Source organism: Carassius carassius, chromosome 32, assembly GCF_963082965.1.
Source record: "Carassius carassius chromosome 32, fCarCar2.1, whole genome shotgun sequence".
Classification (NCBI taxonomy): domain Eukaryota; kingdom Metazoa; phylum Chordata; class Actinopteri; order Cypriniformes; family Cyprinidae; genus Carassius; species Carassius carassius.
The window spans coordinates 12276859-12304168 of record NC_081786.1 but is presented as its reverse complement, the minus strand read 5'-3'; the positions used below and the strand labels follow the sequence as shown (position 1 = coordinate 12304168).

General features: G+C 40.0%; 4 protein-coding genes across 4 annotated transcripts; 1 reads left to right on the top strand and 3 right to left on the bottom strand.

Moving 5' to 3' along the window:
• Nucleotides 1–218: 218 nt before the first annotated feature.
• gjb10 (gap junction protein beta 10) lies at nt 219–2399 on the bottom strand. The gene is made up of 2 exons (XM_059520345.1): nt 2309–2399; nt 219–1603 (listed from the first exon to the last, which is right to left on the bottom strand). The coding sequence occupies exon 2, from the start codon at nt 1557–1559 to the stop codon at nt 762–764; it is 798 nt and encodes a 265-aa protein (XP_059376328.1). The 5' UTR covers nt 1560–1603; nt 2309–2399; the 3' UTR covers nt 219–761.
• A 1514-nt stretch (nt 2400–3913) lies between these two features.
• wdr43 (WD repeat domain 43) lies at nt 3914–19071 on the bottom strand. The gene is made up of 18 exons (XM_059520344.1): nt 18821–19071; nt 17769–17903; nt 17445–17566; nt 17243–17363; nt 17038–17156; nt 16346–16448; nt 16190–16254; nt 15468–15624; nt 15302–15388; nt 12880–13005; nt 12599–12742; nt 12392–12478; nt 5020–5051; nt 4857–4920; nt 4602–4715; nt 4443–4512; nt 4156–4214; nt 3914–4081 (listed from the first exon to the last, which is right to left on the bottom strand). The coding sequence occupies exons 1-18, from the start codon at nt 19019–19021 to the stop codon at nt 3929–3931; spliced, it is 1959 nt and encodes a 652-aa protein (XP_059376327.1). The 5' UTR covers nt 19022–19071; the 3' UTR covers nt 3914–3928.
• Nucleotides 19072–20439: 1368 nt separating this feature from the next.
• On the top strand, nt 20440–23796 carry trmt61b (tRNA methyltransferase 61B). Its single transcript, XM_059520342.1, has 7 exons — nt 20440–21219; nt 21986–22088; nt 22249–22439; nt 22542–22633; nt 23139–23335; nt 23454–23537; nt 23667–23796. The coding sequence occupies exons 1-7, from the start codon at nt 20539–20541 to the stop codon at nt 23699–23701; spliced, it is 1383 nt and encodes a 460-aa protein (XP_059376325.1). The 5' UTR covers nt 20440–20538; the 3' UTR covers nt 23702–23796.
• Nucleotides 23797–23839: 43 nt separating this feature from the next.
• On the bottom strand, nt 23840–26391 carry spdya (speedy/RINGO cell cycle regulator family member A). The gene is made up of 6 exons (XM_059520343.1): nt 26126–26391; nt 25887–25945; nt 25686–25771; nt 24850–25021; nt 24454–24751; nt 23840–24308 (listed from the first exon to the last, which is right to left on the bottom strand). Exons 1-6 carry the CDS (start codon nt 26328–26330, stop codon nt 24247–24249), a joined length of 882 nt encoding a protein of 293 aa, XP_059376326.1. The 5' UTR covers nt 26331–26391; the 3' UTR covers nt 23840–24246.
• Between the last annotated feature and the right edge of the window lie 919 nt (nt 26392–27310).

Here is a 27310-nt window from a genome sequence, read left to right as displayed (position 1 = left end):
TGGTGTTGGTGTTCTGGATCTTGGCCTAACACAGTGGTTTTCAAACCGGTCCTGCCCAATCACCACACATTTTGTATGTCTCCCTATATCTGACACACCCATTTAAAGTGAATAATACAGTCAATAATACAGCCAAGTATGGCCCATTATAAGAATTCATGCTCTGCATTTAACCCATCCAAAGTGCACGCACACACACTGGGCAGCAGTTGGGGGTCCAGTGCCTAGCTCAAGGGCACCTAAGTCGTGTTATTGCCAGTCAGAGACTCAAACCCACAACCTTAGGGTTGGGAGCCAAACTCTCTAACCACTAGGCCACGACTTCCCCATTTCAGGTCTTGCCAGTCTCTACAAATGAGCTGATGAGTTGAATCATGTGTGATAGAAAATGGAGACACATAAAATGTAGTGCTGGAGGTGCTTGCAGTACCAGTTTGAAAACCACTGCCCTAAAAGAAACCACACCACACCCAAAACCCTGAGGAGACTTGGTTTAGTCAAACTAAAGACTGCATCATCCTGGATGTTGGCATTCTGACCCCTATAAACTTTTCAAATATACAATGTTGTTTATCAGGCCACGACTTTCCAGCAAAAAGATCCAGTGGATATAGGGTAAGCATACAAGCTCCTTCCTCTACTGCCAACCGTCTACTGAGTTGGTCATGTTTGAGTTCACATCGTGGTGAATGAACATGAGGAACATTTTCCATCTCTCCGAGTCCCACTCTGAGTGGAAGCATTTTCCAAGTTCATGTTTTTTAGGATGAGATGACCGTACTGTATGCTGGCGCTGGCTGGCCGGTGCTTGCAAGTTTCTTGCTGTTTGAATCTAAATGAGTATTTGAGCTCCTCATGTTAGCGATGGACCTTGCCTTGTTTACCTGCCGTGAGCCCTGCATCCTGTGAATACATTCAAAGCAGCGTTTGCCCACCAGGTAGAGGGTTTCGCAGAGGGAGAGCAGGATGCACACCACACTTGTCACCACCATGAAGATGGTGAAGATACGCTTCTCTGTGGGCCGCGAGATGAAGCAATCCACCACATTAGGGCAGGGACTCTCAGAACACTTCACCAGGGTGGGGAAGTCATAGCCCTCATAGATGTGATACAGGAGATACACAAAGGTCGCATCCACTCCCATTTTAAAAACCAGCGAGAGGACATACGTCCACCAAAGACCGCCACGCTTCTTCCCAGTGTTGGCGTACAACCGCTGACAGCCCTCACCGTATTTGATACGATGTTTCCGTTCACGTTCCTCACGATAGGCCACATGCAGCACCACGAGGAACGACGGACAGGTGACGAAGATGAGCTGCAGAGCCCACAGACGTATGTGGGACACCGGGAAGAAGTGGTCGTAGCAAACGTTATGGCAGCCAGGCTGAGCAGTGTTACATGTAAAGTCTTTCTGCTCGTCACCCCATACCTTCTCCGCAGCTACGACGAAGACCATGACCCTGAACAGGAAGACTATGGACAGCCAGACCCGGCCGAATGCGGTGGAGTACTTGTTGACCCCACTCAGGAGACCCTGAAGAAAAGCCCAATTCATGGCACCCGTGAACGCTCAGGTTATCTCACCTGAACACCTCTCACCTGATAGGGAGGGGAGCAGAGAGAAAGAGAGAGACAAAAGAAACTTAACGTTGCATAACAAATCATTTGGGTGGTTTCTATTATACAAACTTCAACTACACACTTCTGTGATGCTTCAAAGTTTTATTAATCTTTATCCCTTGCTTTAGAAAGATGGAGAAGGGACCACTGTTATAAAATGTATACATTTTTTTTATTCTATCTTACAACATGCAGTGCCTTATTAATATATTTACAAACATTACGTACAAAGTGTTTTAAAATCGCTAGTGATACACACATTCAATTACATATTATTTTACTAAATACATTCAATTTTTCAAATGATATAAGTAGCTATGAACAAACAATATTTAGGTCTAGATCAAAGAGGTCAGTAATTAGGTACGATATAGAATCGAACATAAAAACACCCCTGTGTTAAAGTTTCCACATTCAGGCAAGTTGTTCTGGTAAAAATAAATAAATAAATAATAATAATAATAAAAATCCACTTTTTTAGGAATGATGTCAAACGGAATAAATATATTTAGAAGCAGATTTTATAACGATGTTTTATTTTAAACTGTCTGTTACTCTGTTCACAAACCTAACGTTTTTGACTGTACGCTTAAAAAAAACTTACGGAAAGTAAAACAATCTATATATTTGTACTAAATGTATTCGTCGAACACGCAACCGTAAGATTATTTAGAGTATACTTACAGTCCGAGAACTCGCAGTTGTCTACAGTGAGGTCGGAACGCCGTGATTGTCTCGTTTGTTGCAGTTTGGCGAACTGCGGGCGTTAAACACATCTGACACGTGTGATGAGCTGAACACAGCGACGCCACCTGCTGGACAAACTCATAAGAGACGCTTGGACGCCACCTAGAGGAGAGCAGCAGTTCTGCTTTCAGCTCAACACTACAGCAAAGTTGTACCTATTAAACACTATTATTGACCCATTTAGACCTTTTATTTATAATCAATACATTTACACAACCTTTGGTTACACATTTAGAAAACGACTCTACAGAATTGGCACTTACAAACAGCAATTTCTATCTGACGAAATTGTTTAGAGTCAATCATAGAGAGAGAGAAAGTTATCTTTCTATTGCAATATAGTTCAGTTGACCAGTTTTAACTATTTGAAAAGTTATCTGATAATGCTGATGATAATACACTAAAAATAAATCTGTTACAAATAGAGCACAATAAGCAGTAGTTTTCCAACATGTATTTTTCCCCCGGGTGTTTTTTGCACTGCATTGGGTTGTGTTTTAGGGTTAACAGAAATGTTCAGAAAACATTCCCAGTACATTGTGCAGTTTTAGTTTGTATTTTATACATGATTTCGACATTTAGGCAAGTAGTTCTAGTAGCAAAATATATTTTAAAATAATCTGCAAATATTTTTCTGTTAAATAAACACTACTTTAAAAATCAAGTATGGAGAAGGGGTGATTTATGTTTTTTTAGTATCTAACTTTAGAAGCTACTAAATATATTCTGTCAGCACAGATTTTTGTTGTTTGCTGTGGCTGATATGCATAGCGCCGATATCCATTTTGACTTAATGTTCTGATATTAAGAGCGTGAAATATTAAATATTAATATTAAAAAGTGTGAATCCAAACAAGAGATGAGAACAAAACAGTATTTATTTCATTTAAACTGTACAACAGTCGCTGATATATTGTTTGGATGAAAAATTTTGGTTGCTGCTCACCGCAACCACCGTATAATTTAACATATACGCCTCTGGGACTGTGTTTTAAGATTCATGTTGTACTGGGAGAGGTTCACATTTTCTGTTCTCAAGACCGAGAACCGGGTCATGACTGCAGAGGGTGTAAAAAAAAAAAAAAAACAGTAACCTCATCTGAAAAATCACACACACAGGACACGGAATTCAAACATGAGAAATGACTGTGACAGAGTAATGACAACATAAATTAAAGTTGTGATCAGAGGACAGTGCTGAAGGGCATGATCATGATATTGTTGGATATTATGGATGCAATCGGGCGGAGGGGGGTTTGGTTTGGGAATCAATCCCACAGAATCATATAGAAGCTGGTTGACAACACAGAGGCAGTTTCAAGTCAGAGGAAAGTGACTCGAATGGACCTCAAACACGGGTGTGTGCTTTCCGCACTAGCTGTCAGTCTGGGTCAAGGGTCACACACCCTTATGACTGTTCTGAGAAAGACACAAGTCCAGGCCGCAAAGGTTATCAAAATTCTATAAAACTTAAACTTTTGTTTTGTTACAATAAAATTCAACAAAATGAAAAATAAAATGAAAAAAGTCCTTTTTTTGTCATCCTGCGGCCAGATTTTATTCTTCCTCACTCTCATTTTCAGGGTCCAGATCTGAATCACCATTGGCTTTTGATTCATCATTCATATCTTCCTCTTCATCCTCCTCCTTGTCTTTGTGGTTCTTTTTGTCTTCCGTCACTTCCATTGCTGCCTCATCCTCCTCCCAGTTCTGAAGAGACAATCAACATGAGAACAATCCCATAATGCCACATAATATAGACAAGAACTGAGAGGATCTCTTACATCCGAGTCATCTTCAGGACGCCCTTCATCTCCTGACTCTTCCTCCTCATCTGAAGACTCTGTAGAAAAATGAAGAATTTTATTCATTTATTTTTTGCCACGTCAGCATTTAAGACGATGAGGAAATTGAGAATCAGTTCAAAAACAGATCAATTAATGAAAGACAAAGGTTAGACGAGATAAATAGTTTACATACAGAACAGTAAAATGTCTTTAGTTCATTACATTTGTGTATTTTGCAGCAAAAATTGGTGGTTAGTAAAAAAATAATTAAGACAGTTCTTTACCTTCTTCATAAACCAGCTGTGCTTTGTGAGAAATATTACCAACTTTCACAGCACTGTTGTTTGTCGCCACCTAGAAGAGAAAAAAAAAAACAAGGAAATGAGCACACCGAAAAATCAAAGCAGTGATCTGTTCTAGTTGCTTGCGTTTGAGCAGCTCACCTGTGTCATGAGCAGGTACAATTTGCCATGGAGTCGGGTGAGCTGCTGATACAACTTCACCCTGCTCTCAATCATATGGTAGATTGAGCCCAACTGAGACACTAGATCCGGCAGCTGTGGGGAAACAAGATGAAGAGATCAAATGAGGAACCCTAAAATAAAGATCTAATGTGGATTCAAGACTAAAGATGCACTGTCACAACATTAAGAGCTTGATTATGTATATGTGTGTGTTAAAGATGCACACAGACTTACAGAGGATAAGTATGATGTGTGCTGTGTAAGTACAGCCTTAAACCACTGAACTATAAGCAGAGCCCTGCACAGAGAAAAACAATCATGCTACAAAAGGTTTAATTCCTTTAAAATATTTAAACATTAAAAGTATCAAAAACCAACAGAAGTGAAAAATACTTACGCAAATGGATGCCCCTGCAGTCTTCTGGACAGCTACAAAAACAACCCAAAAATTATACATTTTTTAATTAAAATTAAAATACCATTCAAAGTTCTGGGGTCTGCAAGATTTTTTTTAAAGGTTTTGAAAGAGTCTTATGCTCACCAAGGCTGAATTTATGAAATACAAACAAAAAAAAAAACCTTTCATGCAATTCTGAATTCGACTATTCTTTTACTAAGTGTTTCAAATCATTGACAAATCATGCTGATTTGGTGCTCAAGAAACATTTCTTAAAAATGTCGAAACAGCATATAGTTAGAAACACAGCAGTATAAAGAACGTCTCAGTTACGTACGTAACCCTCGTTCCCGGAGACGTTATGTCGAACAACATATTGGGTCTCACTTGGGAGGCCAATCATCTCTGAGTTTAAGAGAAAACGGCAATGAAAATTGGCTAGTGGATTTAACATACCTGAGCCACTCCCCGTGCCAAAGGGTATAAATAGGGCGACAGGTGCATCCACTCATTAGGTTTTACGCGGAGGAGCCGAGAACATGTCCCGGCAACAGCGACCGGTTTAAGGTTGTGGCATGGGGACATAACGTCTTCGTTCCCTCCATCAGGGAACGAGGGTTACGTACGTAACCGTGACGTTCCCTATCTGCTGGTCACTACGAGTTATGTCGAATGATATATGGGGTCCTATGGAAAACGTCACAAACTGAACACCGTCACAACCCTGTGCCGCTGCAATTGTCGGCAAGATGTGGCGTGCCACAAAAGCTACGCTTAACCCTTGTGGATTGTTCAAATTCACTACCCTTTGGAGTTGTTCGGGATGAAAACATCCACTCAATTAAACTGCTGTAAAAATGTATCAGATTCATATTTTTTTTTTTTTTTTTTTTGCATAAATCTGTTAAATCAACCTCAGTCCTGATCAAAACTACCAAATGTTTTTAAAAAATCCAAGATTTTAACTCTTTAATTGCCAAGTTCATAAATGATGTCACTGATTTGAGGAAAAAAAAACACACAAAATGACTTATTTTCAATATAAAAGTAATTGTGGCTGGATTTTTTTTTACTTTTTATAACAGTCTTGGGCATGTCAAAGTTTAGTAGCAACATTGGCTTTGATGCATTTTTAGTTTTTGTGCAACATTAGATTTAATTTTTTTCTCCCTAATTAGTTGTTGGTGGCTGTTTTTGCCCCATTGACTTCCATTATAACGACATTTTTTGATTGCAAAGCCATGACACCATGTAATCATGCATTCTTGATTGTTTGTGGTTTTCCCTTTTGGGAAGAGATCAAATTTGTTAATTTTACAGTTGATCACTAGGTGGGACCATTAACCCTTTAGATAGGCCTGTGCAAAAAAAGGCTTAGTTTCTGGCTTGTATATGGAGTTATATGGAGTATAACAGCAAATTATAGTGTTTGTGTGTGTGTGAGATTCTTGATTGTTGGTGGTTTTCCCTGTTGGGAAGAGGTAACATTTGTTATTTTTACAGTTGATCACTAGGTGGGACCATTAACCATTTAGATAGGCCTGTGCAAAAAAAGCTTAGTTTCTGACTTGTATATGAAGCTATATGGAGTATAACAGCATATTATATTGAGTGTGTATGTGTGTGTGTGTGTGTGTGTGTGAGAAAGAGAGAGAGAGTGTGTGTGAGAGAGACCTTTGCGCACTTACCTTATTGTATTTCAGAAAATCACAATGTACACCTCAGCTCTTAGAACTACATGGAGTAAACAAATGTGTATTTATGCACCTGCTGCCTTTTAATGGTGGTGAAAGTATTCGGTTGTTAAGTGATGACGTAAGAAGTGCTGTTTCCGGGTCCAGGCCTCAACTCGCTTCACTTGAGAATATGACCTCAGCAGCCGTTTATGAGCACTGATTATTCATATTGATAATTTAAGTTAAACGCTTTCAAACTTACGATATACACTACAGTCTCCGTGCTCACAGCGTCCCAAACACAAATAATTTCTAAGATATTTTTTTTATATTTATATTTTCATTGTCTGGCTATCTGGTACTTCAGTATGGAGTTAAAGGTTAATGTTATAACTTTTTCACTAGTATTCTATCACAGTTTATATTAGCACCTTTTGTTGTTTTCTCGTGGTAACTGATAGAGCGTTTGGACACGGAAGCGCTGCTACGTGACGTCAGACTTAAGCGAATAGACTAAACAAAAGCAAAGTACGTGGATTTAAACACTTGCATGCCATCGTGCTGGATATTTAATGGTGAGAAAAGCAGCAAGCAACACGAGAAAGGGCTTGACTTGTACCAAAGTTTATAGAAATGATTATGTAGCGTGACCCCTCCAGCGAGCTGCAGCTTATTTGAAGTTGGTATTGCATTTTGGTTCATAATACATTATGTTCATAAATTTGATGCAAAGTATATTTTTTTACAGGATTTTAAGGTTTTAAACTGGCTTTACCATCAAGAAAAGAGGAGCATTTCACTTATAGGGCATATGTACTTTTCACCATCAAAAGGAAGCAGGTGCATAAACACTTCTTTTTTTTTATTGTTTATTCCATGTAGTTCTGAGAGCATGAGGTGCATATTTAGATTTTTTCAAATACTGTACATCAAGGTAAGTGCACAAAGGTCTCTCTCACACCCTCTCTTTCTCTCTCTCTCTATCACACATACACACACACTATAATTTGCTATTATACTCCATATAACCCCATACAAGTCAGAAACTATGCCTTTTTTTGCACAGGCCTATCTAAAGGGTTAATGGTCCCACCTAGTGATCAACTGTAAAAAATAACAAATGTTACCTCTTCCCAACAGGAAAAACCACCAACAATCAAGAATCTCACACACACACACAAACACTATAATTTGCTGTTATACTCCATATAACTCCATATACAAGCCAGAAACTAAGCCTTTTTTTGCACAGGCCTATTTAAAGGGTTAATGGTCCCACCTAGTGATCAACTGTAAAAATACATTTTTTTACCTCTTCCCAAAAGTGAAAACCACAAACAATCAAGAATGCATGATTATATGGTGTCATGGCTTTGCAATCAAAAAATGTCGTTATAATGGAAGTCAATGGGGCAAAAACAGCCACCAACAGCTAATTAGGGAGAAAAAATTTAAATCTAATGCTGCACAAAAACTAACAATGCATCAAAGCCAATCTTGTTACTAATCTTTGACATGCCCAAGACTGTGATAAAAGGTAAAAAAAAAATCCAGTCCACAATCACTTTTTATATTGAAAATATGTAATTTTGTGTGTTTTTTTCCCCAAATCAGTGACATCATTTATGAATTTGGTAATTAAAAAGTTAAAATCTTGGAATTTTTTAAAAAATTTTGTAGTTTTGATCAGGACTGAGGCTGATTAATAGATTTATGCAAAAAAAATTGAAAAAAATATTTATCTGATACATTTTTACAGCAGTTTAATTTAGTGGATGTTTTCATCCACGAACATCCCGAAAGGGTAGTGAATTTGCCCACAGTGTACCGTTGAGTTTTTGAAAAATTTCAAAGCATTTTCCCAAAATATGGGTCAAAATAAGATGTCACCAAAAATCATTCCATTAGCTCAAACACAGAGAAAGTTGTGGCCAAAATAAGACTCAACTTTACCCCCTAGTGGACGAAAACGTCCCCAACAACCCACAAGGGTTAAGGTCGTAACCTTCCCAAAGCCCCAGCGCAAATTCATTGACCTTGGTACCGAAGGGGCCAGAGGGTGAGTACATCTCTGCTGGAGAAGGCCACGCTGCTGTTCCGCCCACATTAAGTTAATGGAAGGGATTTCAACCTTCAGTGAAAGATTGCTTCAAACCTTCACTATTTGTTCTTTCAGCTTGGCAAGACAATGGGGAAGCGAGCCTTAGGAAAAGGTTGCTACGGAGACCACATCCTACCCATAGGGAGGTGACATGGAGATACTGATATGGACTGACCCAGGGGGCAGTACTACATATGGAAGGGGTCTCTGAGGCAGGTCCTACCTTAGAGTAGGGATGGAACGGCTGCCAGAAGAGACTGACAGAACGGGTCTGTCAAGGGAAGACACGGGTTTGCCAAGAGGGAAACCTTACCATGGAAAAATACACATGGGATTACCTGTAGGGAATCAAGCCATATGGACACCTAGCCCAGTACAGGGGCTGACCGGAGCTCCGGGCATGCTAACACCAGTACTGGGCCTGGTGACAGACTGCTCCGCCAAGTCTGACTGCCGAGGGTGCTGGAGGATGCTCAACCAGGGTGCGCCAACCGGGGAACTCTACTGGGAGAAGAAAGGCGCTCGCATCCCTGCTGTTAGGGGGAATGGCGCAGCAAGCATGACACCCAGCCAGCCCTTCCCGCCAATTTACCTGTTACCCAACACACGGGAAGAAACTGGCTCTACACGAAGGTTGTAAAACCTCGCGAAGGTGTTAGGTGTCGCCCAGCCCGCAGCTTAACAGATGTCCGCCAGAGAGGCGCCGTGCGCCAGCGCATAGGAGGAGGCCACACTCCGTGTGGAGTAGGCCCTCATCCCCAAGGGGCACGACTCACCTTGGGAATGGTACGCCAAGGCGATGGCATCCACTATCCAGTGGGCCAACCTCTGCTTGGAGACAGCCTTCCCCTTCTACTGACCTCCAAAGCAGACCAGGAGCTGCTCAGAGCTTCTGAAGCTCTGGGTGTGGTCCACATATATGCGAAGCGCTCTTACGGGACACAGCAACGCCAAGGCTGGATCTGCCTCCTCCAGGGGCAGCGCTTGCAGGTTCACCACCTGGTCTCGGAAGGGAGTGGTGGGAACCTTGGGCACGTATCCCGGCCAGGGTCTCAGGACAACGTGAGAGTAGGCCAGGACAATAGCGAGGTCCCAGGAGGGAATCAGGGGTGTGCTAGGAGGATGTAACCTTCTGGTACCCCTCAGGAACCTAACGATCAGGTCATGTCTCCCCAGGGACCGGCCGTCCACTGCATCGTGATGGGCTGAAATGGCAGCCACATACACTTTCAGGGTGGAGTGTGACAGCCTTCGCTCCAGCCTTTCTTGCAGGAAAGAAAGCATGACTCTGACCGGGCAGAAACGGTCTGTGGTGAGGGAGGATCGAGACATGAAAGTATGCGTCTTTCAGGTGCATCGCTGCAAACCAGTCCTGGGGCTGAACGCATTTGATAATGCGTTTCTGCATCAGCATCTTGAACGGGAGCTTATGCAGGGCCCAATTCAAGACTCGCAGATCCAGGATAGGCCGAAGGCCACCGCTTTTCTTGGGTACGATGAATTAAGGGCTGTAAAACCCTGTCCTCATCTTGGCTGGAGGGACCGGCTTGATTGCATCCTTTGCCAGTAGGACCGCAATCTCTTCGCACAAGACAGAGGCATCCCGGACTGCCACCGAAGTCTCGAGCACGCCATTGAACTTGGGAGGTCGGCGGGTGAACTGAATCGCGTAACCAAGTCGGACCGTCCGAATGAGCCAGCGTGACGGGTTTGGGCAGCGCAAGCCACGCTCCCAAACTCCGTACAAGCGGCGGAACAGAAAGAAACAAACACTGAGGATTCTCCACCCGACCCTCCTCCGGGGGAAGGAGTGGCTCTGTCTCCGTCAGCTCCTGAAGAGCAGTCTCCCACATCTCTGAGTTGCCCGTCTCAGGGCCGCTTAGTCGTCTTCCTAGAGGACTTCACAGCCGGAAGTGACACGGGGGGCGCCGCTCTCCTGCGCGGGGCTCGACGCACCGGCCTCGAAGAACTCTAAGCACGGGGCGGAGCTGGTGTGGAGGACGCAGGGGGGTGCCCACGGCGATGAGCAGGCTGAGGTACTGCCCGCGACGGAATGGTGGCAACCGGAGGATCACGTCGTGGCGAGATGTGCTGTATGGCTTCAGTCTGCTGTTGTTCTGTCAGGAACTGCTGGGCACAGCCCCTGACAGCGTCACCACACAGGACAGCCTGGGAGATGGGAGCGTCGAGAAAGTGCACTTTGTCCATGTCTCTCATACAGACCAGGCTGAACCAGAAACGGCACTACTGGACCCCCAGAGTGGACATCGCCTTCCCGAGGGACTGCGTTGTGACTTCCGTCACCCGGATGGGTGAGGTCAGTCGCCGTGCGCAGCTCCTGCATGAACCTCGGATTGGTTCTATCCTCGTGCATTTGTTAAAGCCTTGGCTTGGTGAGTTTGCAAGATAGCCATGGCATGCAGAGCAGAGGCAGCTTGGCCAGCAGCACTGTAAGCCTTGGCAGCGAGAGCAGCCGACAGCTTGTAGGCCTTGGGTGAGAGGAGCAAACAATTCCTCCCAGTGGCGGCGTTTTGCGGACACAAGTGCACCGCAATCGCACTTTTCCTGGGAATGTCGACGCACCCCTAGCAGCCCCGCCATCGAGGGTAGTGAGGACGGAGGAACGAAATTAGCTGCTTCCGGGCGTAAAAAAGGGCCATCCACGACTACATCACTTCCCCATGCACATCCGGGAAGAAAGGAACCAGAGCAAAATGTGGTTGTGAGCCGCGCTCTACACCGAGAACCAATCGAACAGCCATGAGCATTCAGGGCTGGGCGGTGCATTCACCTCCATCCTGATGCTCACAGCTGCACGGGCAAGCACGGCTGTCAACTCTGGGTCCAATGCGGCAGTGGCGACAACACGCGAGGGCCCCGCCGAATCTTCATCCACAGAGGTCAACAGCCCATCCCCGATGCTGCAATTGACATCTGATCCCCGGCGCAAACTGAATGACCCATAAGACAGCCCAGCAAAATCACCCAGCAGCCGCACAGGACAAACACTGCGGAAGGGGTAAGAGGTCCGTGGGGGCGTGGCCCAGCAGAGAAGCTCTCACTGTCACCTTCAAATCTCCCAGAGCACTAGCCGGCGGTCCTCTGCTTGTGGCAGAGAAACCGGAACAGGTAGTGACAGAGGGGTCTGCTCCTTTCCCTTTAAGAAAGGAGAAACGTGATCGCAGCGTTGCCATGGTCACACACTCTGCTCCGAAGCAAAAATCTAATGAGTGGATGCACCCGTCGCCCTATTCATACCGGTTGGCACGGGGAGTGGCTCAGGTATGTTAAATCCACTAGCCAATTTTCATTGGTGTTTTCTCTTAAACTCAGAGATGATTGGCCTCCCAAGTGAGACCCCATATGTCATTCCACATAACTCGTAGTGACCGACAGATAGGGAACTGAATTTATATGAAATATATCAAATACTATATAATGTCTTTACAGTCACTTTTGGTCAATTTAATGCATACCTGCTAAATTTAAGTATTACATTTCACTTATTCATTTAAAAAAATAATCTTACTGATCCTGAACTCTGAACGCTAATATAAATACACACTACATATTTAATGTCAAAATGACAAAATACCTCTTCCAGCAATGGCAGGACAGATGAAGGTGGTAACCGGGCAACAGTGTTCTTTATCAACATCTCTTTTTTGGTTTGAAATATTTTCTGTTACAAATAATTAAATTACATGATAATGTTAACAACATGCATAGACGAACACTAAATATCACAAACTTCAAACAGATGATCATATTTCATAATTCTGTAGCAAGATGTGTGACTTACGGTAAGGATCCGCTCGTCTTTGCTCTCCAGTCCCTGCACAAGCAGTACAGCAAAACTGTCCGTCTGCAGAGAGGATGAGCCTTTCCCAGCAGCCCTGCCTTCGACACTCAACTCAATCTGCTCTAACCGCTCCTCGATAGAAATCTACAACAAGATGAAGATTTTGCATGTGTTAAATATAAGAAATTCTTTAGTTTAACTATTGATGGGAAAAAAAAAAAAAATCTTAGCATGTCTTTACACAAATTTAATGAACTCAGTTGGGAAGCGTAGAGTCTTACCTCTGTGGTACTGTCCGTTTTTTTCCTCTTCTCTGCTTCATTGGGAGTTAATTTGATTGGTGGCTTGTGTCCTGGAAGTCCTGGTACTAAAACCTTGCTCTGTTTATTAACAACTGGTGTCTTCACCTAGATGATGATGTGCAAATTAATGCATGGAACGGATTTTTAACATCAAGATTTGAGGCTTTTATTTATTTAAATTATATATATACATATATACATACACATATACGTACATATTTATATACATATACATATATATAATATATATATATATTATATATATATATATATATATACACGCACACATACAAGTTTGGGGTCAATAACATTTAAGAAATTATTACTTTTTTTCTAAGTTCTTTAAGTTCTAAAACATTGGCATTGTTACAAAATATTTATATTTCAAAAATATGCTGTAGTTAAAATGACTGTTAAAAAAATTAAACAGAACAGCTATTTTCAACATTGAGAAAATGAATTAAATGTTTCTTGACCACTAAATCAGCAAAACAGAATGATTTCTGAAGGATCATGACACTGAGGACTGAAATTTCGGCTTTAGTGTCACAGAAATAAATTACTAAAATAGTTAAGGCTGTGACGGTGGCTGATTTTTACCACCGCGGTAGTCATGGACCAACAACCGCCGGTGGCGCGGTGTTGATAAAAAAAAAAAAAGAATTATAATAAATATTATAAATATATATATATATATATATATGAGTGTCAAAAGTTGTTCGTTAACGAAGGCGATAATTTTTTTCAGTTTAACGTATTCAAAATATTTAACATATAGGGGCGGAGATGGCCACCCACTCACAACTGCTGCTTCTGTCACTTTTTCTCATGACAAGAAGTGAATTTATTCAGTCGCAGAATAACTGAACAGGAGACGTTTCAGACACACGCTCCACTCACTTTATTATCAGGTGCAAGTTAAGCAAGCGCGGACGGTCCTGTGCTCAAAGTCGCCGGTGCGGGCTTTCTTTGTGCATATCCTTTCATATCAAACTGCGAAATAAACTATGTGCAAGCAGTGTCGTGGTCAGTTAATTCATGGAATTACCAAAAAAAAGGTGATTAAAGCTGACTTAAACTCTGCATGCATGTAATATTTTTTTAATATATATTATATACAGGATATATTTATATGTATGCACATGTCTATGAAATCAGCCCAGCACTGTCTCACTCATCTAACACATCATATTTAACACATCAGTTCGTGTATATTTGAGCACTTCTGTCAGTAAATGCCGCCTGCAAAACACAAATAAATATCAAAGAAATAATGCAGTTAAACAAGAAAGTAGCCTAAATAAGAAAGTTAAATACACCCTGTCTAACGGACGCGAGCGACGAAGCGCGAGAAAATACTCATCATAATCAGTGATGCTATACTGGATGCAGCACAACACGACATGATAAATCCCCCGTCCGGTCTGTGAGGTACTGACACAGAGTTCAAATGTCCTGTATAGACACTAAACCTGTCGCAACGCGGTTGTGTTGCGTCCGGTTTAAATTTCCGCCACCAAGCGAGCTCATTAACTCCTCATCTGCACGCGCTCTCTTTGAAATAGGAATCGTTCATCTTTCATGTATCGCTGTCTCGTTTGTATTTGTCCAGTTTGGAGAAAGCCTCACCGTACCTGACCAGCCAGCATTTGCGATCACGAGAACTTGTGCAAACACTGATGGGTGACATGAATGCAGATGACTCCAGATCGGCGATGTGGTATTTGCTTTCCCAACAAGATCCATCGCCCAACACTTAATTAATTTGCTGAATGCATAAACTGTATTTTCCAATCTAAAGGAAACTCTGTGTTTGAGGTAATTTGTTAATTACCATAGATTTAGAATTTGCAACTATTACAGTTATTACACTTATATACAAAACTTTGTATTATGCTTGCTATAGAGTTTGTGACGTCACGTGCACTACCGCCGGTGGCAGTAGACAACCGCGGTAGCAACCGACCACCGCGGTGATGCGGTTGTCACGGCAACCGTCACAGCCCTAAAAATAGTACAAATATTTTATATTTCTGAACAAATAATGCAGCATTGGTGAGCATAACAGACTTTATTCTTTTAAATCTATCTGATCCCAAACTTTTGAACAGTAGTGCATACATAATATAACATTTAAATAAAGTGTATATCTTACATGCTGTAACTTGTTTTCATTTTTTCTACATATTTCTATATTTTTGTCTACTTAAATGGTCTAACAGTGTCACAAAGAAGTGTTGAAATATCAAATATTCTAGGTAGTCACACAATTTGACAATAAAACCACACACATTATACAAAAATAAACTGCTTTTAATTAATGCTGGAAACTAAATGTCAAATGCCTAATACTCAAATCAAAAAGGTAAAGTATATGTTAATGATACAGATGAACTCTTACCTTGGAGACAGCTGTGTCTACAGAGAGAGAAAGAGTGCCATGAACATCTCTGACTAAGCATACGTGTCTCTCTGACGTATTAAAAGGCTGTGGGAAGAGACGGCATGTCAGTATAACTGACCAACTGAATAACCCAGTAAAATCAATACATTTTTGCTGAACTTACAGTTTTCTCCATGACAGGCTGCAGGTGATGTCCGTATGCCAGCATCAGGTTCTGTCTGTCAGCACACAGAGCTGCTGCCAGCAGAGGCACAGGCGAGTCTCCCTTCACAGTGGACACCTGCAGGGAACACACTGGAGACAGCGGCTTCTTACACGGCCTGAGAGAGAAAAATATCAACATGAGCTTCACTCAACTGTTTTAAAGGGATATCTCACCCAAAAATGATAAGTCTGTCATTAATTACTCCCCCCTCATGCCGTTCCACACCTGTAAAACTTCATCTTCAGAACACAAACTGAGATATTTCTGATGAATTTTGAGAGCTCTCACCCTCCCATAGAAAACAAGGATCCTAACGCAATCAAGGTCCAGAAACGTAGCAAGGAGATATTTAACTGAAAGTTAATATTTTTGTTTCTCTGCACAAAAAGTATTCTCATAGATTAACAAAATTACTATTGAACCACTGATGTCACAAATTATTTTAATGAAGTCCTTACTATCTTTCTGGACCTTGATGGTGATAGTATCATTGCTGTCTATGGGAGGGCCAGAAATCTCTAGGAATTCAACAAAAATATCTCAATTTATGTTCTGAAAACGAATGGAGGTCTTAAAGGTGTGGAACGACATGAGGGGGAGTAATTAATGACAATTTTCATTTTTGGGTGAACTAAGAATTCAACAAGTCATACTGATTAATACAAGATGGACAAACTCACCCATTGAGAAAGTGCTCAAAGAGATGAAGCTGACCATCCTTACACACCACTGCTAACCTCACAGCCTGAGAAACACACAGGCAGGCGTCAGATTTCCATAAACCAAAATGACTGATAATTACAGTAAAAGCACAATCCGGCTCAATAAATCCTGACCTCATCTTTGGAGTTGGATGTCTGAAGGTCTATGTGTTGGGGTTCATCTGTCAGAGTAAAAGACACCACAGAGTTCTTGTCTTTGCCATCAGACCGTACCTGCCTGATAAACACAGTGGGTAGCAAAGAAGATTTCAGCTTTTAATCAATTCTCAGATTTCATTTATTAAAATCAATCCTAATTATGTTTTACAATAAGAAAAAATAGAGTTCAAAATATTAGGCAAGGAAAACTAAATTAATATGTAATACACAAGTCACACACATATAAAAACTGTATGCTCACAAAGACTGCAGTTGAAATATACTTTACAGATAATTGATAATTATAAATAAACATTTCAAACAAAATGCATAACCTAGTTAATATGATTTTAAAGAAAGTGTCTTTGCAAATTTGACATCAAAATACTTCATATAAATTCATCAGCCAATATAATGCCAATAACTAGAAAATAGGTTCTACACAAACTTGCCAAAATGAAAACATTTTGCACAACACTGATTAAAAAATGCATTACACAAATTGTTTATTATTCATTAAAGCTGTCAGTAAAAATTAAAATAGCGGAGAGATGCTTTAACCGTAATAATCTCAAAATGGACAAACTGAAGTGTACAGTAACTATAAATAATCATTATAGATTCATTTCTTTCAGCTACTTAAAACTAAAAAAGACAATATAACATACCACACACTGAGGAGTCTGTCGTGAGCTGCCCCTGACAAGAAGTACATCCCATTACTGTCTGGGGGTCGTGTTGTAGCGAAGCATAGAGTTGTTACCATGGTAGAGTGACCTGTGAATTTCTACAAATATGGGACATCCCATTGTTAAATCTGAAACTCTTCTGTTTTCATTTATCTGAGGCCAGAAACACAGAGGTCAGACTCACCCTGTACACTTCCTTAGTCTCCAGGTTCCACATCTTGATGGTCATTCCTGCCGAGAGCAGCAGCTTTCCATCTGGACTTATACACAGGCTGCTGACGGCCGATCTGTCTGCCTTCCATTTGCTGAAAACAGAATGTCATGTTTGTAAAATCACATACAACAACTTCACTAAGTGAAGAAAAATCCAACACATAGAGACTCACCAACGAACTTTTCCTGTCTGCAGGTCCCACTCAGCTATGTGTGTGTCATCTGAGCCGCTGTATAACACGGAGTCCTCTGGATGCCACTGAATGCTGTTCACCGGTCCACTGTGACCTCCCTCCTGACAGGTTAAGACATCATTAACATTCTTAATTTCGCCTGGATTATCGGAAGTCACTATATAAGTAACTTGGTAATGTGTGTCTGTTTGCTTGGCAATTTCAAGTAAACTGTTTTGCAACAAACTTATGCAAAAACCCTTGAATTTTTGAGTTGCATCAGTCGAATATCATAAACAGCAGCTGTTGGTGATGAATTCTTACCAGAGTGCAATGCAGGTCTCCCTTCACTGTACTGTAGATGAGGACGGACCCAGCCGCAGTGCCCAGAGCCAACAGATCTGACCGCTCAGGTGCCGACCCGGTCTCACATTTCCTCCTCTTCCTCTGTGGCACCTCCTAAAGCACACACAAAGAAAAATGTATCATTTTAAAACCATTAATGCTGCCTTTTAGTTAAGTCCTACAGAAAGATTCATGAAAAATGTCTTATTCAGTTTTAAAAATTCAGTAATTTCCATGGACAATAATTTAATGCACATCACTTATCGAGAGCTATTTTAAAACACTTAAAAACAGAAAAGAATTCCAAGCCAAACATTTGCTGTTACTAGTAACTATGGAAGAATGACTTGTCAAAGCTGTTTGTGCCCTACTTTATACAACACTATCCAGAATCGATGAAGTTCTGCATGTTATTAATATATATCAACCTGATCGAAAGCCTGTAGCTTAAACTTTGAATGACACTTTACTAAAGAGCAACAAGTTAAAGTTGTGTAAGAGTTGAGCAGCCATGGCGTGACCATGTGTTTTCTAAAGTAGAGTTAAATATAAAACCAACAACTGGTTATTAATAAAACTACAAAAATTTGCATCATATAAGACAGACATGTTGACATGATTTTAGATGAAACATTTTTTTTTTACTTCACATCAACTTATTCTTCCTAACTTATGTTATTAGCCACCGACAACCAACAGACGAATATAACAATGTTAACAAACCACAAAACGCGCATGCAGCCGCACTTTTGACATTAGTCTAGTGATTTTACAGGTTTTAATAATGAATTTAGTGTTGGATCAGCGGGTCTCGCGGCCTGTGTCTGAACATGTGCCACACGCAACATGTGCGCAGCGCGCTCCACGAGCACAGGTCTAAAACATCCAAAATAGAGATTCCTAAACAGTCCGTGTTTAGTTTTATGATCACATTCAGGATAAATGCAGAGCCAAAGCGACCCGAAACCCCTAGAATGATGCACTGCGTTCCCAGGCCGCATCCCCGCCTGCCCCCGAACACTGTGCGCTACCTGAACAGATCGGCACGGTCCCCATGTCACACAGGTACAGGCTGCGCTCAGGTGCGCGGAAGGCACGTATTCCTGTTGCAGAGTTTTGCTGTCGGTGTTCCAGATGCGCAGTCGCCCGTCCTGTGCGCAGAGAGCCAGGAACTGCTGTGATTTAGGACTGAAGGAGCACGGTAGCGCGGCTCGGCCTCCGTCTGCCGCCATCTTACCATTCCGCGTGCGTCCGTCTGCTCCACGGGAAACACGTGTGAGAGAAAATTGAACAGGGCGCATGCGCAGCTGCACAGACGCATTGGAAACGCTAATTGGCCGCGCTGGATTTAGAGGGCGTGCCATTATTGTTATTAACCAATCACTAATGGATGCGGAAGTTTTATGCTCGAGTTTGTTATCTAGTGGAATTTGAAATTGAAACTTATCTCTTGTCAATGTATTGACAGTATCAGAGACTTTGCGAATAAGAAAGCTGTAAGAACTTTTAAAGTTTGAGACCTTTACAGTATATTTATTTGATTTTATATATACGTACGCGAAATTTGTCTTTCTACCTTTTTTCTTTACCTTTTCTTATTTTTGTTGTTGTTTTTGTTTTCTTGATAACATATTGTTCCTTGAATAAAATAATAATAATAAATAAAAACTTGACTACAGTGGGTCATATATCTTTATGTATATTTAAAACTTAAAAAATTATATATCTCTTCATGTATATATAAAAAATAATTCATTTGTTGTTTTAACACTGGCTTTCTCAGAATTAATAAAATTATTAATTGTATTATAAAAGTTAATGTCTATTAAACCTTGTTTAAGTTATTTGGCACACCTTAAAGATGCTTCAGGACTCCCTCATTAGTACTCTGATCCCTGATAACATATTTTCTTTTAAAAAGCCTAATTTATTTTATTTAAATATAACAAATGTCTTTGTTCAATCATTAGTTTGTTTTTGCAAACGATTTATGTATTAAATTTTTTTATTTTTAATTATGTTTTAATATTGTCAAGCTCCTTGAGTCATTTTACTTTAATTGCAATATGCAGGTCCTTTTCCAGGCTATTAAAGTAAAATAACTGAACATAAATATAGTCCTAATTTTAGATGAAAATTTCAGATGGCACTTAGAGGCTTTTGCATCTGAACTCTTCATATATATATATATATATATATATATCATAAAGGAACCTGAATCAAGTAAATATCAGAAAAGTCTGAACGCTATTTGTCAAGTTTAGTATAGTACTAATGAAAACAAAGAACGAAGCCATCTACCGGTGACCAGGTGGTACTGCATTTGTCAGTGACGTCCTCCTTTCCATTATGGCGGCGCCCAGCGAGTATCATGCTTGCACTGATAAATAGTGTTTCTTCTAACATAATGGACCCAAGCTAAGTTGCCTCTTAAACTAGTATTTAGTCAGTAAATAATTATATCTTGATTTTAACATTATATTACTTAGGTATTATGACAGGTTGTTGAAATAATCTATTTACCATCAAATTTGTTTGACTTTATATTTAACAAAGGTTATTGAATAGAGGTGAATTGTGGTGAATTATATGCATGCTTTATCTGTTTCTACCAATATGTATATTCTGGTCAGTATAGAAGCGCTCAAGTAGCTGCTGTGTGTGTTGTTTTTGATCACTGTGTGGTGAGGAGAACCAAACCATCTTCAAATCTTCACCGCTCCAGTCGTTCTCTGTTGAGCTAAAAACCATGACAGTTCCTCTACATTTGGGTCTCTCAATCATGACCCGTAAATTTGCCAAAGCCTTTGTCATATGTTTGGAGAGACATAATGTGGTTCGCAATAAACCATTTGTCTGTGCTCTGAGAAACTTTGGGACTGGCCCAAATGATTCTGACAGAGAGGACAATAGTTCAAATGCTCCTGCATCCACTACCCCACAGTTCTCCCGAAGAGCTTCTTTGTTTGGAAGGCGTCGACCTCTGTCCCCACTGGAGAGGATCAGTCAGCTTCTGCCTGAAGACACATTAAATCAAGAGGTTTGGGCTCTACGGCACACTAGAAACACTGAGGTGGAACAGGACAGTCCGAGTCTGGGGAAGGAGCTACAGGAAGCAATAGAGGAACCTCAAGGATCTTTTGCACCACGTCATGTGTGTGTTCCTGGGGAAAGGCCACTATGTTTTGGAGAGACTCTGCTGGCCGAGTTCAGTCGAAAGAGACGTTTAGAGTTTCGGAAGATGTTCCAGCTAAAGGAAGGACTGAAGCTCCATAGCAACTGGGGATTAATAGCTCATAATGACATGGAGGGGCGACCTGCTGGAAGCGTCTTACGCACTTCAATGGGAATCCCGATTGTCATTCGTCGACCCAGTCTGGATGAGTTCACACTCTTCATGAAGAGAGGGCCAGCTATTGCATACCCTAAAGTAAGAAATAAACATCACAAAACAGCAGTCAGTCAGTCATCTACACATCAATGAATTAGTAGTATCTGCACTCTTATCATGCAGGTCAATGACATGATGTTTATTAAATTGATTCGAAAATCCATTAAAAATGCAATTCATACATGCAATGACTTAAACACACCTTTTCTATAATGAACATGCTTTCACTTTCTATATTCATTTTGTTTTGGTATTAGTTTTATTTAGTTCCAGTTGTAAAAAGTCACATGATGGGAAACTCACAAAATATTTTCAGGTATATAAATTAATAATTCATGATATTTGTGAAATAACTTGGAAAATGAATTTAAAAATATTTACACATTTTAGTATTTAGTATTTAGTATTAATAATTTGATGTTGATAATGATGTTTAAAAGTGATATTAAAGCATTTTAAATTGGTACAAAAATATATTAAATAAATGCTCTTTTGAAGTTTCTATTAAAAAGGCATTATGGTTTTAAGCAGCACAACTGTTTTAACTCTCATGACAAAAAGAAATGTTACTTGAGCACCAAATCAGAATATTAGAATGATCTCTGAAGGATCATGTGACACTCAATACTGGAGTAATGACTGCTGAAAATTCACCTTTTTTTTTACATAAAATAAATAAAAAATTTAAACACACTGAAATAGAAGACAGTTCTATTAAATTATAGTTTAATTTCATATTATGAACTTGCATTCAAGGTTTAGGGGGAAAAAAAGATTACTATTAATTGATCTCGTTCCTCTGCAGGATGCTAGTGCGATGTTGACCATGATGGATGTGACTGAAGGAGATTGTGTTCTGGAATCAGGCTCTGGATCTGGTGCAATGAGCCTCTTCCTGTCCAGGGCAGGTGTGTGATTCTTCCATGGTCTTTTCTATGTATTCATAAACAGCAATATAATGATGAGTCACCTGATTATGAGGTTATGGGAGATATTGTCCTGCACAAGTATGTTACAGGTGTGCTATTGTGATAATCACTCTGCATTCATGTATGTCTGTGTCATCAGTGGGTTATAAAGGAAGTGTTTTGAGCGTTGAGATAAGAGAGGACCATCACAGATGTGCTGTATTTAACTACCAGCGTTGGCGGTCCTCATGGAGTCTTCGGCGAGGAGAGGAATGGCCTGATAATGTTCACTTTCACCGTGGAGATCTCATATCTGCCGGACCTCTTCTGGCAGGGCGAGGTTTCAACTCGGTGAGGAGCCAAGTCCTGTGACATTTTTATTTATTTATTATTATATATAATTATATCAGAATCATTTGCTTGTCTGTATATGAAAGATGTTTTGGATGTTAGGTTGCTCTGGATATGGTTAATCCACATTTGGCTTTACCTGCTGTGGTTCCTCACCTCCATCCTGGATCTGTGTGTGCTGTTTATCAAGCAAAGTAATGCAAAACTCTGTACATACACAATCATACACATAAGTGTAAACCTTATACATACACTTCCATTTAAGTGTGGGGTCGATAAGTTTTTTATGTTTTTGAAATTAGCCTCTTATGCTCAACAAGGTTGCATTTTTTTTAATCAAAAATTAAGTAAAAACAATAATACTGTCAAAAATACATAATTTGCAAAGTGAAATTTTCAGCATCATTTCTTCAGTCTAGCATCACATGATCCCTCAGAAATCATTCTAATATGCTGATTTGGTGCTTAAGACAAATCTCTTATTACTATCAATGTTGAAATCATGATACTTAAGATTTTTATCTTTTATGTATAAAAATAATTTGTTTGTATAGAAATCTTTTGTAAGACTGTTAATGTTTTTACTGTTCCTTTTGATCAATTTAATGTGCCGTGGCTGAATAATTTTCTTTTTTTAATTTACTGACGACAGCATTTTTGAAGGGTGAATTTTGAATGTTTTCCTGACTTTGTTACCAGTATCACACAGGTTATTGATCTGATGGAGGGTCTTCGATGCTCTGCCCTTCCTCTGGTGTGTGAACGCATTGTTGAGGTTCAGTACAGGGACTGGCTTGTTGGCCCATCACTCAAAAAAGATGGTACATTTAACAAACGAAAAGCTCCCATTGAAGATGATGAAGACGATGAAAGTGAACCAAATGAAGACACAAAAGGTGACTTTTAACTTTTGATTTGCTTCACAGAGTAGAGACAGATAGTGTTGTTTATTACACAAAAATCCAAGCATCGGTGCAAACCATTCCGATAGATTTAAATCATGCTCTTTTTAAGGGGGTTTGAATTGTCAAGATCCGGTGCCGTTTGGAGATGTCCCATACATTGCACGCCCTCATCCTGAACAGAATGGCCATACAGGTGAGTCAGCTCTTCATTTTTGGATAAACACTAGTAATCATAAACCCTTTTTAACCACTTTGTATTTAATTGTGCATGAAGATATTTTTAAGAATCCTATTAATGTTTGATATTAATGTTTCTTTTCAGCCTTCCTCATAAAACTACGAAAGATCTTGAAATAGATGTTCCACATTTAATGGTATGTGCAAGAAAACGACAAAGCAACTGTGTCTGACATCAATAAACGTGTACAATAAAAAGACAATATTTTATTGCATTTTCCTTTCATGCTTTTGAGTATTTAAGTTCCATTCATGGACTACATTTCATAGGTGTTTATTTATATTTATATCAGCCAAATGTTATGCTTATTTAAGACAGACTTAATCCTGCCATGTTTAACATCTAAAGATTTCCTTCACACTTACGTCTAAGACGTAAGAGAGTAACAAAATGCACACCAAAGAAATAGCAAAGTACTTTGTACAACAACAAGGAATAAATAGTGATGAGGATTATGATAGTAAAATAAATGTCACATCGTATTTTCTGACATATTCTTTACAACTTATATGTTAACAATGTACATGACTATTACCCTATTCACACCAACCCTGTACATTTCTCATAAGGTCAGTTTAGAGACACTCTATTCTGGCCCTCAGACAAGTGAAGTGCATCTTATCTGTCAACGGGCATATATGATCTGTTTAATGTTGTAATCAAGCTACTCCTCACTGATCCAGTCCATTGAATGATCTTGACATGCATCAGTTCCTGTAAATGTACCTGTAAAAAAAAAAAAAAAATGAAAGAAAAGCCAATGGTAAATATTTCAACAGATGCACTGTTATGTATCATATGAAACTATTTCACCTGAGGCCAAGGTGAAATTTCTTGTAAAACCACAAGAGGGCACCACGCACTCATTCACCTGATTTAGTCATACAGTTACAGGTATGCTGAGCTTTGGGCATCTTGGGCCTGTGTGAAGCTTGGGCCTTGTGTGCAGTTGCCTTCAATGGCACAAATGAAGAGCAGGTTCCAGTAGAGGATGGACGAGGCACAGGACGAGCAGAGGTCTTGGCACAGAGAAAACAAGGTTCTGGGGAAGCAGAGGGCCCGCGGGGTATGAGGATCTCCTCACGGTTTTGGTACAGTCTCTGGGCTCCACTGTGATGCTCTGCACGCTCACGCTGCCAGATGAAGTGAGATGGCACAATAGCCATAACCTGAAATCATGCATCAAGCACAACTTGACTTAGTGCAATTTTTTCAAAACCAGCCACCTATGAAATGCATTATAGTGCATGTTTAGTGAACTGTGTACCTCCTCACAGCATCGTCTGCTGACAGCCGCTCTGTACGCTATGCGTGCCCACAACTGGTCTCTTTGCTTTAGGAATCGTGGGAAATGTTTCCTCCAGCTCTTTCCCAGAGCCCAGGGGAAGATCTCATATTTGGTTTCCTCCTCATCCTCTTCCATAGTGTTTGCCAGATAGCTAGAGTATGAAAAATTGAGCACTTGGACTGTAGGAATTAAGGCAGTATTCACGAATAGGACTTTTCTGTCACGCTCGTAACATATTGCATTTCAACTGAAGAACTTTAAAATCAGCATCTCAAAAACCATGTGCAACCCCTATACACTGTAAATATAGAAAAATACTGTAAAAATGCAACAGTAATAACCTGTTCATTGGTTAACTCAAAGTTAATGAACCACATACAGTGAAAAACTGTAAATGGTTTAATTTCACATTATATGTAATTGTAATGTAAATACTTCCAGTAGTAGTACAGAATAATAAAGAATTATGAATTACCATAAAATTTAGTGAAAAACTGTAAAAAGAATAAGTCCTTGCATGACACATCATTCACATATGATTATATTTTATAAAAAAATATAGTTTTGTTCATTTTTTTGTTATTTGTAAAGTAGGGTGTTTTGGGTTATTTTTTTTAGCATTGTTTTAACTGTCACATGGTACCCTGATGGTGTTTTTTGTTCATGTGTGAAGTTGTAAAAGATACAGACTGTCAGTTAAACTTGAAACACAGTTTTTTACAGTGAATTTCTGGCAACCAGAGCTGCCAGATTTTCACCATAAATTTAACCTTTTTTTTTAAATGTACAGAACATCCACAGAATGATCAACTCACAGGGCGAGGAAGAAGTTCATTCTGCTGTGTTCAGTGATTCTGAAGCGAGCCCTCCTGAAGTACACGAATGTCATGGCCAATAAATACTATTTGAAATAAAGACACAGATTTTAGAGGCACAGCTGCCTATATTCAAAATTCAAAACTGACCACAATCATAAAACCACTGAATATTAAATACTAGAAAGTAAGTCTTGCTACCTTGTCTGTAAGTTTACAGCAGCAATCCATCCACAGAAAGTCCTGTATTAGATCATCATCTGAGCCACAGGACAAATCAAAAAGGTTTTATTCTACAGAATTATATCTAGATATACATCTTGAAATTTCTGAATTAAGCTAGTTAAATAAAAAGTCGGTATAAAAGTGATCTAGTTTAGTGTTTTTTTATGGGATACATAAGGTGAAATTGAGTTTGGCAGCTGTTCTGCTGAACCCACCGAACAGTCTGAAGAAGGCGACCATCTCCTGCCTCTGGATCAACAGGGTCGGCCCGGGGGTGTTTCTGCCCGGCTGCTGAGAGGAGTCTGTCTGGTTCCGAGCCGCTGGGGTCGGCCTCGGTCTCCGCTGACCCCGCCGGATCTGCAGACTGTGAGCAGGGCCAGACGGAGCGCTTTCTGCCCACGGTCGGCTCAGTTTAATCATATTTCAATGATTAAATCAGCCACTGTGTACATATTATAATTAAATATTACAGACATACGTATTTTAATATGTTATTCCTGTTTGTTTATAATTAACTTTAACGTTAGATATATTCTACCAGATATATTTTAAACAATTTAACAGTACGTCTTAAAATCTATCAACTAAATAACGATTAAAAACTCTAGAACTCCTATATAACTAAAATTTAAGATTAAATGCTTCTATGCTGAACTTCATGTGGTTGTGATATTTTTTCTAGCCCTATATTAGCGAGTCTTCACTGTAAACAAGATTTACCTCAGTTTAAAAAAACCGCGACTCGGTAATTATGCACGCGCATCATTCCACGCGCTCTCCCAAAGTTGTTTAGATCGACTGCTGGAGAACGTAAGATTTAAGTTAAGCTGATGTGTACAACATTAACGATAAATTTAATGTGACTTAAAATCAAAATGTTAAATATTTCAAACGGGAAGTCACGCTATTCGCGCGAGCGCGCACGTGCACTTCCTCTCCCTTGGGCAGCAGAGCGGGAATCGAGTCAGCAGTCACATGGTCAAATATTCTTCAATCAGAAGTCAAAACACTTATACCGGTATATATAACAGCAGGGGCGCTGCCAGGAATTTTGGGCCCCATGACAAAAAATCGAATTGGGCCCCCTCTGCGCAGCTGTTGTCACCACATCTCTAGGACCTAACTGTCCCATCAAAAGCATAACTCTAATCAAAGGCTTGCAACTGTCTTGCTGCTTGTAGTTCAATACTAGTACTAGCAAAATATTTACTGCTGGTGATTTGTAAATGCAAGTCTGCATACAGTATGCAGTTCAGTATTTGATGCAAGATTAAAAGCAGTGTTGGGAAGGTTACTTTGGAAATGTAATAGGTTACAGATTACAAGTTACCCTATTTAAAATGTAATAGTAGTGTAACTTTTTTAATTACTTTAATAAAGTAATGTAACTAATTACTTTT

What these genes read in the sequence shown, in the direction of transcription:
- gjb10 (XM_059520345.1), bottom strand. Translation starts at nt 1,559, where the DNA reads ATGAATTGGGCTTTTCTTCAGGGTCTCCTGAGTGGGGTCAACAAGTAC.
- wdr43 (XM_059520344.1), bottom strand. Translation starts at nt 19,021, where the DNA reads ATGGCGGCAGACGGAGGCCGAGCCGCGCTACCGTGCTCCTTCAGTCCT. An exon ending in AAGACGAGCGGATCCTTACC is followed by an intron (nt 12,479 to 12,598) that starts GTAAGTCACACA and finishes TATTTGTAACAG; the next exon opens with AAAATATTTCAAACCAAAAA. An exon ending in ACAGCTGGTTTATGAAGAAG is followed by an intron (nt 4,215 to 4,442) that starts GTAAAGAACTGT and finishes ATTTTTCTACAG; the next exon opens with AGTCTTCAGATGAGGAGGAA.
- trmt61b (XM_059520342.1), top strand. Translation starts at nt 20,539, where the DNA reads ATGACAGTTCCTCTACATTTGGGTCTCTCAATCATGACCCGTAAATTT. An exon ending in CAGCTATTGCATACCCTAAA is followed by an intron (nt 21,220 to 21,985) that starts GTAAGAAATAAA and finishes GTTCCTCTGCAG; the next exon opens with GATGCTAGTGCGATGTTGAC. An exon ending in CAGGGCGAGGTTTCAACTCG is followed by an intron (nt 22,440 to 22,541) that starts GTGAGGAGCCAA and finishes TTTGGATGTTAG; the next exon opens with GTTGCTCTGGATATGGTTAA.
- spdya (XM_059520343.1), bottom strand. Translation starts at nt 26,330, where the DNA reads ATGATTAAACTGAGCCGACCGTGGGCAGAAAGCGCTCCGTCTGGCCCT. An exon ending in CGCCTTCTTCAGACTGTTCG is followed by an intron (nt 25,946 to 26,125) that starts GTGGGTTCAGCA and finishes CCTGTGGCTCAG; the next exon opens with ATGATGATCTAATACAGGAC. An exon ending in GCTGTAAACTTACAGACAAG is followed by an intron (nt 25,772 to 25,886) that starts GTAGCAAGACTT and finishes TATTTCAAATAG; the next exon opens with TATTTATTGGCCATGACATT.